Raw genomic sequence first — 13362 nt, forward strand, 5'->3', positions numbered from 1 at the left:
TACTGATGATCCAGGAACGATCAATGATTTTTTTGTTCATTAATGACCTATAGCTCGTTCAATTTGAAATAAATCTTTCAAATTAACTCACCGTTCAGGGTTTTTTTCCAATAAAAAGAGTAACATCTAAACGTGAATGAATGAAGCCATTATGTGTAGTATTGTGAACAGACATTGGATTTTATTTCACTGTATTATCATGAGATATGAATAAATAGATTGCATTAAAAAATAACATAAAAAACGTAATGTCTGATCCTTTTTGTTTATCAAAAATATATATTTGTGACCCGGTGGGCCATGACCACCATAATATCAGGATTGTTTATGGCTCATATGTGTATGTATATAGGTTCTAGCATGAACCCAACTTTATCCCTATACCCCATTGGATTTCCATCATCAACATAACATAATACACATCCTAACATAAACTACACACATTGAGACATGCTATCGATTTTCAGTTTAATGTAACAGCTGCTTCTATACAAAGTGTCATATAAAAATGTGTTATTCTACTTTTATATAAAAGGGCAGATAGGGCTTAGTGCATCAACTCAAGAGTTCCTGTCAAGAGTAGGGACATGGGAGTTTGAACCCATCCCATCCTTAGTAACCTTCTACTAGACATATTATAAAAGAGACATATTTTGATAGTTTACAACAATTTTAATTGTGATTAAAGGAATGTGGTCACAGGTTGTGGACACATGTTTCACAGGTTCTCATCGATAGTAAATATATTTAGACTCCGCAGATCAGGCAGTTACTATGTACAAGAGAGTGAGAGTTGGTAGGTGTGTATGTGTGTGTGTGTGTGTGTGTGTGTGTGTGTGTGTGTGTGTGTGTGTGTGTGTGTGTGTGTTTGTGTGTACGTGCGCGCATGTGTGTGTGTGTTTACAAGTTTTGGCAATGTGAATGAACGTTTTTCATGCCAATTAAACACTTTGAATTCAGTTGAGCTAAATTGAGAGAAAGAGAAAGAGAGAAGGAGAAAAACAATAGAGAGAGACAGAGACAGAGTGAGAGAAAGAGATACAGTGAGCTAGAGAGACACATAAAGATAGATAGACAGAGTGAAAGTGAGTGAGAGATGGATTGAAAGAGAGAGAGACAGAAAGAGAGACAAAGTGAGAGTGAGAAAGAAAGAGTACAATGAACAGCTATAGAGAGAGAGAGAGAGAGAGAGAGAGAGAGAGAGAGAGAGAGAGAGAGAGAGAGAGAGAGAGGGAGATACAGAAAGAGAGAGTGAGATAAACTGAGAGACAGAAAGTGAGAGAAAAGACTGAGGGAGTGAGGGAGAAATAGACAATGAATGAACTGGACAGATATACAGAGAGAGTGATATATGGCGGCCGCTGTGGTCATACAAGTGTAAATGAGTGGATGGGACGGCACACTGCACTCTATGCATTGCACTCCCTGCTGAGTGCAGCCTGATCCCGGGCCAATGTCTCCATCTGTCTGGTTCCCGGGACCGGGAGCTTCCGGCACACACCGCAACTCTCTGTTCTGCTCCTGGCCCGGCCCAACCGACCCACGCCAAACCCTGCTGGTTCGAGCTATATTTACCAACAGCTGCTGGGGAGCGATTTGGTAAAGTCAGAGGAGAATCTGCTGGGATAAGGGGAGAATATGGTGGAGTCATAGGAGAATACGGTGGGATGAGAGGAGAATATGGTGGATTCAGAGAGGAATCTGCTGGGATGAGGGGAGAATATGGACGAGTCATAGGAGATTGTGGTAGAGTAAGAGGAGAATATATTGGAGTCAGAGGAGAATATGGTGGGGTAATAGGAGAATATAGAAGTGTCAGAGAAGAATATGGGGAGATGAGAGGGTTTTCTGGGAAACCTAGAGGAGAATTCTGGTATCATTTAGAAAACATTCGAGGGAAAGGTAAACGATAGGAAAATATGTACCATTGAAGACCAGGTCAAATAGAGAATTATAAACCAGAACCAATGCTGTGTTCTATTGACCACATGTAAGAACACGATATGAATACTTATAAATAATAGAGTTGTTTAATTTTTGTTTGAGAAAAAGGTTTTCACTGATGGATGAAAAACATGGAACACATTTTCTTTTTTTGTACATTTTGAAAAAATAAGACAAGCGGCGACTGTTTTAACATCTATGTTGATTTTTTTATATTTATTTATCCCAAGATCCAGATCCATGGTAAAAGTGTATTTTCATAACAGGCAATATGTAATATAAGACACAAGAAACATTGGGACAAATCCAGTTGGAAAGACAGGCAAGATACATTCTGGAATTCAGTTTACAATTTACAAAATGTAACAAAAAAAAATACATATACTCTTACGTATTCATTGCACTTAAGCCGACATTGCACAAAGCAAATCATTTTACTACAGTATTAAATTTGATTTGCTGAATTATTTAATTACAATAATAAATGTCCAGTGTTTATCTCAAATATGTCTGCTAAGAAGCAGAAACAGAGAATCCATAACATTTTGCTTGAATTTTAAAACCCTCTCGCTAAATTTTCCATGAAAGGGGTCCTTTGGGATTTGGAGTGTTTTGTGTAAAATTACAGGTACTTTGAAATATTTGTTATGAAATATTAGAAATTGTAATTACATTTATGTTATTTTATCTTCTGACCCGTAAGAGATGCATATGCAAGGTAAAGAAATTAAATGTGACAACAAAAAATATAGTCTACTTTTAACCCTGGTCTGTGTCGTAAGTCTATGTGGTATCGTAAGCTAATAAATGCTACATAGGTCCGGCTTCAAATTAACTCCCACGGTAGCATAACACAGGTCATGTACATTTGAAAATGTATTGCCGTTTAAACATTCACCTTTGGGTCACCGGAGCATCTACTCAGTGCTCCTCTAATATATTTCAGGTAAGCAACACATCAAACACTTCCTGTTTTCAGTCATGGCCTCAACATCCTCACCTGTTCTCCATCCTCCCCTCACTTGCATACTTCCTGTCCCGCCCCTAACGTGAACCCACCCACCCAACCATCCCCAAACCCGCCCACCTCCCTCAACCCCGCCGATTCTGCCAACAGCCCCAGACTGCACCATCCTGACCCATTAACCCTCAAGCAACCCCAACCACCCTATCAAACCCAAACCTGCCAACAAGCCTCCACCCAACCACCTGGGCTCCAACCACCTCCAACCTGTTACACCACTGCTATACCCACCTGCCCAAAGAGCACCACATCACATCCACCCACCATATCCCCAACATCCCACCACCCCTACCAACCACATCCCCAACGCGCCGTCGACAGCCACCCACCTCCCCACCCTCACCCCACACATCCGTCCATCCATGCCTATCCCGTCGACCCACTGCCTAGCCGGGGTCCCGATCACAAGGGGAAGACCAGGAAGCCGGAGAAGGTGGAGTACTTCCAGCCGCCCATCAGGTTGCCCTTCTCCAGCTTGAGATAGGCCTTGTCCCCCCGCTCCATGATGACCAGGCCGGCGTTGGTGGCCGCCTCCCGTGTCACGTCCTGGTCCCCGGCGAAGGCCGACACCATGGGCCAGCCGTTCAGCATCAGGCTCACCTGCAGGACAGGACAGTTTCATGCAGAGGTTAGCAGAGGCATATCCAAGGGTTAGGGGGGCTGGGGTGGAACATAACTCTCCAAGTGTCACCCCATACTAAATGTGTTTTTAAAAAAAAGTCATTTTAACCATCGATTCTCTGAAATGCTCTGCAAAGGCTAAAAGCACTCCCCTGTGTTATTCTGTGTGACTGCTGGGCTACCTGCACTAAATTAGTCTTAACCCATCACAGTATTATAAGTATATGTAGCGATGCATGTGTGTGTGTGTGTGTGTGTGTGTGTGTGTGTGTGTGTGTGTGTGTGTGTGTGTGTGTGTGTGTGTGTGTGCGCGTGTGCGTGTGCATGTGTGCCTGCGTGCGTGCATGCACGCGTGTGTGTGCATGTGTGTGGGCGTATGTGCGTGCGTATGCATGCCTGCTCGTACACGAATACGTGTGGTTTACATAATTGCAACAATTAGCGTCGCTATAGACTCTTTAATGCGCTACTTCAAGTGTTTCCTCTCATCTCATCTCCGTACCTGGATGGTCTGTCGGTTGTAGGCCTTCACCACGTGGAAGTTAAAGCTGTACACTCCTCTCCGCGGGGCCAGGAACACACTGCTGTCCTGCTCAAAGTGGTTCCCAACGTTCACCAGGATCTGGGGAGAGGGGAGGAAGGACAGGGTTCCAGGTGAGTCAAGTGGGACATGATGAAGAGAAGGATGACGCCTTTCATTCATACTGTTTGTTTTAACAGTATTATTTAAATGAGGGGGGTTAGGAGAGTGTAGTGACTAGGGTGTGCGACTATTTTTGGTTCAATCCCCAATATCCACAGAATAACCTGCATCTTTGAACAATGTACCATCACCACTCCCTGCTCTTTACCTACATTTACCTGAAGATACTTATACTGCATAAAAGCCTCCCCTAAGTAACTAAATAGCTGTAATCAATCACCTTAAACGACTTAATCAGCTTACCAATACATATCAGTAACAAAACAACAACAACAAATGACAAATGGCCACTCCCCGAGGGCAGGGGGTTTGTTGAACGTACGTGATCAAAGTAGATGATCATGGTGCGGTTGCTCATGTCTGTGGGCTCGTGGTTGGTCTGCCGCGTGGCGGAGAAGGCCACCCGACCCGTGCCGGAGCGGACCGACATGCCCAGGGCGTTGCCCGACGGCTCGGAGGAGGGGGTGGAGTCGCACACCACCAGGCACTTCCCCTCCAGGACGATGGGCTCCGTGTCGTTCTGGCCCCGGGAGCCCGGAGGGGCCCCCAACAGCAGCAGGAGCAGCAGAGGGGCCACGCTGAGGAGCCTGCCCAGCTCCGCACGGCCCTGAGGGACTGAGCCGCTGAGGTTCATGGTCTGAGTCCGGTGGTCTGGTTTTAGGCCCTTCAAGGTGGTTCTGGTGCGGAGGTTATACGGGGACCGGATGCTGAGGAACACGATGTGAGACGTGTAATCCCTTCAGCAATTCAAAACACTTTAATGAAATGACAGTGAATGTGGGCGAATGGATTTTCCTGGAGGTGATCCAAGGACGCTCCTGGCTCTCAGGGTCAAAGACAACACGCAGGAAGTCCTCACTCTGAGTGTATGGAGGACATCTTTTTTAGCTGTTTATAAGGAAGAAAAATAAACGTTTGACTGCTATCCCCTAAAATAGCTAGGTAGACGGACCAGCCTCTCGGTATAGGCTATGTATCTACCCCGTTTTGCGTAGGGTGCAGGGTGGCAGCTACACCAGTAAGGGGCGGAGCAGCAGCAACACTTGGCCGAACTCACTGTTGACTTTGTAGGCCCTGAAAGACAGAGGGGGGGGGGGATTCCCAACAGGTTGCTTTACAAGAAGGTGACTTTGACATAAGCTGGTTGCATGAAGAAATTACATTGCGAGTATGAAGTAGGGATGTAGGAAGAGAGGGATGGGGGGAGTGAGATGGAGAGAGGGAGAGAGTGGGTTAGAGGGAGAGAGAGAGAGTGATGGAGGGAGAGAGAGGGAGAGAGAGGTTGAGAGAGAGGGGGATTGAGGGAGAGAGAGAGATGGAGAGAGAGCAAGAAATAGAGTGAGCGAGGGATGGAGAGAGAAAGAGGGATGGAGGGAGAGAGATAGCCACAGAATGGAATGGAGGGAGAGAGATGGAGAGAGAGGGATGTAGGGAGAGAGTGGGAGAGAGAGAGGGATGGAGGGAGATAATGGGAGAGAGAGAGAGATGGAGAGAGAGCAAGAAAGAGAGTGAGAGAGGGAAGGAGAGAGAAAGAGAGATGGAGGGAGAGATAGTCACAGAGAGGAATGGAGGGAGAGTGGGAGAGAGAGAGGGATGGAGGGAGAGAGTTGGAGAGAGAGAGGGATGGAGGGAGGGAGAGAGGGGGATGGAAGAAGAGAGAGAGATAGGGAGGACGGGAGCGATAGAGATAGGGAGGGAGAGAGGGAGAGAGAGGGGTGGAGGGAGAGGAATACGATGAGGTAAGATGCTGGATGGAGCCCAGGGGAAGGATGTGGGGGTAGGTGAGGAGAGTGGAGGGGAGGGGAGGAGGGGGGAGGGGAGGGGAGCGATGGAGGAGAACTCCACTGAGTAGCCATCTGTCTCTCACACATGTACCGTCCTCCCATGGTCCAACATACGCACACCCCCCCACCCGCGTTTTACCTTATTATCTATTTACACAAACACGGGGTGCGTGTGCACAACATGTACACACACATTTTCACACGCACACACAAAAACTTACTCAGACACACACGCAAAAACTTGCTCACACACACACACACACACACACAAACACACACACACACACATATACACAAAGACGCATACAAACAAGGACTCCTTCTCGTTTGGCCCCTCATTGGATTTTGATCGTTAGAATTTTCCCCCTTTTTTATCTTAAACTGGACACCAGTAATTACAATCACCATACAGGACTATATTTTACTACTTTTTAATATCAGGCATTGTTATTTTGTAAGTAACAATCCACACACACATTACAAAAATAACATTAAATCAAATAAATTAAGTAAATCTATCTAGAAAATGTAGTTGTTCAGTTTTTCACACCATTATATCATAATGCTGGTCGTACACACACACACAGACACATACACACTCACACACGTATCCATACTATGGTGAAACCCAATATAATATAGATATATAACACAAAACCAAAGCAGGGAATAGTTAGACTGATAAGAGTAAGTAAGAATATGGAGGGGTCACCTGGTTGGATCAGAGTCCTGTCCCTCTGCTAGTCCATGTAGGGTGACGACTTCCCTCAGAGACGTTCAACAGGGTCAGCAGACTATTCCTCGGAGACTCATGCGGCTCTACCTTAGCACGACCGCGGTACAGCGTATGCCCCAAACTCCCTCTCTCTCTCTCTTCAAAACGCTCTCTCTCCCACTCATGCTCTCTCTCCCTCCCATTCATTGTCTCTCTATCTCTCTGGCTCCCTCTCTCTCCTTCTGGCTTCCCACCTCCCTCAATCTTTCCCACTCTCTCTCCCTATCTGCCCCTCTTACTCATTCTCTCCCAATCTCTCCTAATCTCTCTCTCTCTCTCTCTCTCTCTCTCTCTCTCTCTCTCTCTCTCTCCCTCTCTCTCTCTCTTCCCGACTACCTCTCCGTCACCTCCCTCCCTACCTATGCTTCTCTACCTCCCACGCCCTCCCTCCTGTTGGTTACACCCCGCCCACTCACTTTTACCGGCCGATAAAGAGCGAAGTGTGAAGAAGAGGAAGGAGAAGTGATGTCATTTGCGAGATCTGTAATCCCAGAGAGGTAGGGGTGCTGAACAGCAGACTAGTAACTAGTCTTTTTCAAAAAAAATAATGTAATCCCATGAAAGTCATTGTTTGTCAGGGTCATATTTTTGGTATGTATAAATAACATATCTTACTTAAATAGCGAATGTATAAACTGACGTTTGGGGGGCACAATTTGACAAAAGAGAAAAAACGGATATATATATTTTTTAATGAATACATTTGTTAGTTTTTCACTCTTAACTCATATTAAATAGATTCTCAAGTAGGCTATTTAAAATTTCTAGTGAAACCTTCAGGTCGATTTTTTCTTGTACAATATTAACACATTTGTCTTTAAAGCAATTCATTCCAATTCAATTTGTACATTTAACCAAGCCGGATGGATTCATCGAAACAGCAAAAATAGCCCTTAAATAAATAAATAAACTCCTAAAGTTATTGTATTAAATATCGCCACCTTTTGGCTAAAACAAGTAAGTGTAAGTAAATTTTCCCCATAAGAGTGGGTCTTTCAGATACTGCGACAAAATAAAAGAATACCTAATAATAAGCATGCAAACTTACATTATTAAACGAATTGCATTAATCAAAACAACATAATTGTGCCCTCTTGTGTGTGATCTGAGTGATTTGACATATATATCTTCTTTGATAACTTATGGCAGGCTTGCTAAAATCAACCCCGCCCATATGTCACAGTTAGATTGATTGGGCTGCTTACTTTGAAACAGATGGTATTTGTATAATTAAAACCCATCTTCTAACAGGGACTTCAATTGAGGTTTAGTGATTTGTGATCAATTCCCATCTGGTTGGGCATATTATCACATCGCTAAATAATATTATATGATGATCCTAACGCTGTCGCTCATCAAATCCGTATGAATATTCTTTATCCTAGCCTAATATCCTGAAAAACCGCTACATTCCTTTTGGCCAAACAGGCTGGTTCATTTTCTTTATGGCTGTGCCATCAAAAAAAAGTTCCATCAGTTCCACGTATTCATTCAGTCTCCCCCCGTTTTACTGAGTTCTCAATGTCGCCCCCTGGTGGCTCAAACTTTAAGCACACACACTCGGCTGTTGAGCTCCGCTTTGTACAGGCCGAAACCCAAGCACACCGGCTGGCTGAAGGTCGTGGAGAAGGTGTACAGGTGGGCGAGACCCCCGGACGGGCACACCTCACAAAAGGTGATGGTTCCCGCGTCGTAGTCCAAAGCCACGCCGACCCGGTTGCCACTCATCTGGCAGGCGAGGCGGGTCTTCCTGCGGTTGTGCCAGGCCGCCAGCTTCCTGTCGTGCTGCTGGGTTAAACTCCACGATACCTGGGTAACAGATAAAGACCTTTCAGTTTGAGAGCCAGCTGAATTTCATGGGTTTTTTTTGTCAAAAGGTCGTGATTGCAACAAAGTAATAGGCCTACCCACTTTTGGGGAAACACTGCCAACTTTGGAGGCACCTTCACACCCACACTCACGCAAGGACACGCTCACACAAGCACACACATACACGCAAACACTCACAGACAAACACCAGCTCCTTATAAAACCCTTCCTGTAAACATTCCAATGAAAGAATTGTAGGAGTAGAACTTGTTTGATTGGTAGAACATCAAACTGCCAATCGTTCCTCAGCAATATCCCACACACACGGCTACTAAAAGCATGGGGTGTGGGTGTGTTAGTGTGTATGTATGTGAGTTCGTGTTTTTGTGTATGTGTGGTGTGTGTGTGTGTGTGCGAGTTTATGCGCGTGTGTGTGCGTTGGTGCGTGCATGCATGTGTGTGTGCGTGGGTGGGTGCGTGCGTGCGTGTGTAGGTGTGTGTGTGTGTTAGTGCGTGCGTGTGAGCGTTGGTGCGTGCGTGCGTGTGTATGTGTGTCTGACTGTGTGCGTGCGTGTGTGCGTTTGTGCGTGTGTACCGACCGGGTTGTTCCCGAAGGCGTTCCCCTCGCGGCCCTTGCGTCCGATGCTCTTGTAGCACACGCCGATGTCCCAGAAGCCCTCGGCCAGCACCTCCCAGTAGTGCGTTCCCGCGGCGACGCTCTGCGCCACCAGCACCTGCGGCCAGTGGTCGAAGCGCTCTGGGTGGGCGGCGCACGGCAGCCGACCTTTGACCCTGGCGGCGGAGCGGAGGTCGTCGGAGACGCTCAACAGGGGGTGGGCCGAGTTGGTGTCCAGGGTTAGGGGACTGCTCACTGTGGGGGGGGAGGGGGGAGAGAAGGAATAAAGGGAGAGAAAGAGATAGAGAAAAGAGGAAGAGAGTGTGGGGGGGAGCCAGGTAGAGAGAGGGAGCAGAGAGAGAGGGGGAGGGGGAGAGAGAAGGAGAGAGAAAAGGGAGAGGGTGGAAGAAACACAGGCACAGAAAGAGATAGAGACGGGGAAGAGGGAGAGAGAATGAGGTCAGGCGGGAGGGAGAAGAGCATCTTATCTTTTGGTGTCGGGTTCAGTTGTATTTATTCATGTATTTAGTCATGCGTCACCTTTTATGAAAGGGATTTACAGTTTTAGTTTTTATTCCCATGATCACACTTCTTAGTTATATTTGGACCTTTGAATGGATTTTCATCTTTTTATCCTCACATTTTGTGTTAATATAACTTGTTTTAAATACTTTGGATTATTTCCATCTGTTACGGTTTGTCCTTGATCATGTAAAACACTTTGCAGCATCCGTTGCAGAAGGTGTGGAATAAACTTGATCATAATCGTTGATATTATAGAGATGCAGACCCTGAACGGCGACGACGCCCCACATGTTTTTATGCTGTGATGTTTGGCGCCCATCCAACCGTACGTTCAGGCCAAAATGAAGGGTTGTGAAATATGTCCTCTTGCAAGTGATAAACCAACTTGATATTTCCATTCAATCCAAAATAAACAATATCCTGATGTTACAATAAGTAAAAGCCCTGCTCTTTCCACTCCATCACTCACTGCTCAATCGGCCTATCAAGTGAATCAAAGGCTACGGAAACCCCGCCCCTGCCCTCCGACCCGACCACTCACGGAGCTCCCTCTTCAGGTCACCAAGGCAACGCAGGGTCTCGGTGATGAAGACTCGATACCTGCTCTCCAGCTCCTCCAGGAGGAGCCTCCGGTCCAGGGTGGGCGGGTCTGGGGCCAGCAGCGGGCTGCTCAGGTCGGACACTAACCTTCAATCAGTCCAACTTTATTTACACAACGCTTTCCATGCAACTGAAAGTGCTTAATGAGGCAGACAACACAAGCAGAACAAATAGTGTCACGACAACTTTAAGCTAACCATAAAACATTCAGAATAAAATAGATGCATTTGAAAGGTATACTGCAACTGAATAAGAGGGCGTACTACTTGATGAGGAAAAAAGATCAACTAAAAAGTTATGCTTTGTGATGTACTTCACGTGTGCGCTGAGACATGTTGCACAACAACATGACCTTTAACCTTTACCTGGAGTCATCCGATTGAAAAGCCTGTAGAGAAAAGGGAGAAAGAGAGATAAGTCTTTACCTTGATTTCAGCGGGACAGTCTGCTGAGGAATGACTACAGACTAAAGGTCAGAAATAACCTGTGTCTCTTCTAGGCCAAATCAACGTCTACATGGTTAGAGTCGGTTGGGCCACCAGGTGTTATCGCGGTTGCAATGAACTAAAATCGCACCATAAAAAATAAACACAAATAACGCTGCTGGGCTCAAATAATTGTCTGCATTTACCTATAGTCAGTAACACTGGAGCTAAGTAACGCAGATGGAAGGGAAGAGGACGTGAGTTCGAGCCCCGTGGAGACCAACACGGGAGGAAGCTCCCAAAATGGGTTGCTAGCATCAGACCTTGCGTAGCTTTCCCAGACCTTTCCCGACCCTTACACAAACAGCCGGCAGCCGGCTGTTTGTGTAAGGGTCGGAAAAGGTCTGGGAAAGCTACGCCAGGTACGACACGCGTCGTCGTACCCAGATGAGCAGGAAGGGGTCCTCCTCTGCCAGCAGGGCGGCCAGGTAGTGCCTGATGCTCCGCGTCTGCTCCAGCCCGCTCTTCACGCGGCAGCCCTCCTCCGCCGCGCGGCCCTCGGCCCGCTGCCTCTCCCGCCGGGTGGCTGCCCTCAGGGCCCCCTGCAGCGCCTCCACCTCCGCCCGCAGCGCCGCGCCCAGGCGCTCCACCTGCTCCTCGTTCTCCCGCCAGGACTCCTGCCACGGATTAACCTCCCGTCAGGACACGGGGAGACGCGTATCTGACGCACAGTCTGCCGCCACGCACAGTAAGCTGTCGTCGTTCACATAAGGCATATATATCTATATATACTGAATAGATATATTGATCTATATATCTTCTTAGGGCTGGAGGAGGTGGAGGAGGTGGAGGAGGTGGAGGAGGTGAGTAGTAGGGATGGGGGGGGGGGCTTCTTACCGCTACGCTGCGGTCCACATGCTCCTGCTCTCTGAGGACCTGCAGTCCGTCCTTCAGCTTGTCCTCGGCTTTCAGGAGGAGAGTGCGGAGAATCACCTTCAGAAACGCACACACACACACACACCCATAAGTATACCCTCTCTACACACACACACACACACACACAAACCCATAAGTATACCCTTTCTACACACACACACACACACACCCATAAGTATACCCTCTCTACACACACACACACACACACACAAACCCATAAGTATACCCTTTCTACACACACACACACACACACCCATAAGTATACCCTCTCTACACACACACACACACACACACAAACCCATAAGTATACCCTCTCTACACACACACACACCCATAAGTATACGTATACCCTCTTCACACACACACACACACACACACACACACATGTAACCATCTACTCCCCACACACGCACACACACACACACACCACACACACGCGCATGTGACCATCCTCTTCACACACACCCCCCCACCTTCAGCTCCTCCTCCACCTGCCTCAGGGGCCGGACCCTGTGATGGGCGTGGCCCCCGGCCAGCAGGCAGTGCCCACAGGCGTAGGCCCGCTCCTCAGAGCAGTAGTAGCGGTACGGCTCCGCGTGCTCGGGGCACCGCCGGCCCTCCAGACCTCCCCCGCCGCCTCCCCCCAGGGGGTCCACCAGCTGGTGGTGGCGGAACGCCGGCCTCTCCAGGTGGGGGCGCAGGTGTCGCGCGCACAGCGACACCTCGCACCTCAGGCACGTCTTGACGGCTTCGGCGGGGGCGGCGGTTTCCGCGACGACGGTGGCCGGCGGGGGCGGGGTGCAGCAGTCGCACGGCACCGCGGCGCGGTGCTCCTGGCACTGGGGGCAGGAGAAGCGACCTTTGACCCCCGGGGGAGGGGGAGAGGAGGAGGAGGGGGCCCCCCAGGCCTCGCGGATGCAGGCGGGGCAGAAGGTGTGTCCACACGGCAGGGGGGTGGCCCAGGTGAACACGTCCCGGCACACGGAGCACATGAGCTCCGCGTCCTGGGACGGCATGGTGAGGTCTGGGGGAGAGGAGCCAGGGAGGGAGTCAGTTAGTTAGTTGGTTGCATAGTTACTTACGTACTTCCTAAACCAGTTAGTTAGTTAGTGAGCCAGCTGGCTATCGTTCGATTGTTTGTTTGTTTGTTTGTTTATTTGTTCGTTAGAGAACTAGCTAGCGTGTGTGTGTGTGTGTGTGTGTGTGTGTGTGTGTGTGTGTGTGTGTGTGTGTGTGTGTCCCCACATCCAACTCACTGTTTACTTCATGAATGACAACTATTTAGTAATGTTTCTGTCAAATAAATGATAAGGTTCATAACACATTCTATAACACGTTAAATAATGCACAAAATAACAATTATAACACCTTGATTTAAATCAACAATGCCTCACCAACTCAGGAACGGTTAACTAGCTGGTTGGCCGCAAGCTAAGAGACCCAGGAAGACTACATGCAATGCTGACCGGTTGGAGAGGATCAGGAGATCATCCCTTCTTACAAGATCCTACTACTCTGCATCCTCCCTCCCTCCCTCCCACCGTCAGACTCGGTAACTTAGAAACCATTTGTTTTCCTTAAGAAAGCTGAAGAACCCAGA

At 47.8% G+C, this 13362-nt stretch overlaps 2 protein-coding genes across 2 annotated transcripts; both read right to left on the reverse strand.

The window, feature by feature from the left end:
• Positions 1 to 3370: 3370 nt before the first annotated feature.
• On the reverse strand, positions 3371 to 4926 carry cbln12 (cerebellin 12; the record flags this gene model as incomplete). The annotated part of the gene is made up of 3 exons (XM_079750903.1): positions 3371 to 3568; positions 4092 to 4211; positions 4615 to 4926. 3 exons carry the CDS (start codon positions 4924 to 4926, stop codon positions 3371 to 3373), a joined length of 630 nt encoding a protein of 209 aa, XP_079607029.1.
• Positions 4927 to 8390: 3464 nt separating this feature from the next.
• Positions 8391 to 12778, reverse strand: trim110 (tripartite motif containing 110; the record flags this gene model as incomplete). Its single annotated transcript, XM_079750891.1, has 7 exons — positions 8391 to 8660; positions 9260 to 9531; positions 10343 to 10488; positions 10767 to 10789; positions 11270 to 11503; positions 11724 to 11819; positions 12236 to 12778. The coding sequence occupies 7 exons, from the start codon at positions 12776 to 12778 to the stop codon at positions 8391 to 8393; spliced, it is 1584 nt and encodes a 527-aa protein (XP_079607017.1).
• Positions 12779 to 13362: the final 584 nt, after the last annotated feature.

The sequence above is a fragment of the Pollachius pollachius genome (genome assembly GCF_949987615.1).
Source record: "Pollachius pollachius genome assembly, chromosome: 14".
NCBI lineage: Eukaryota > Metazoa > Chordata > Actinopteri > Gadiformes > Gadidae > Pollachius > Pollachius pollachius.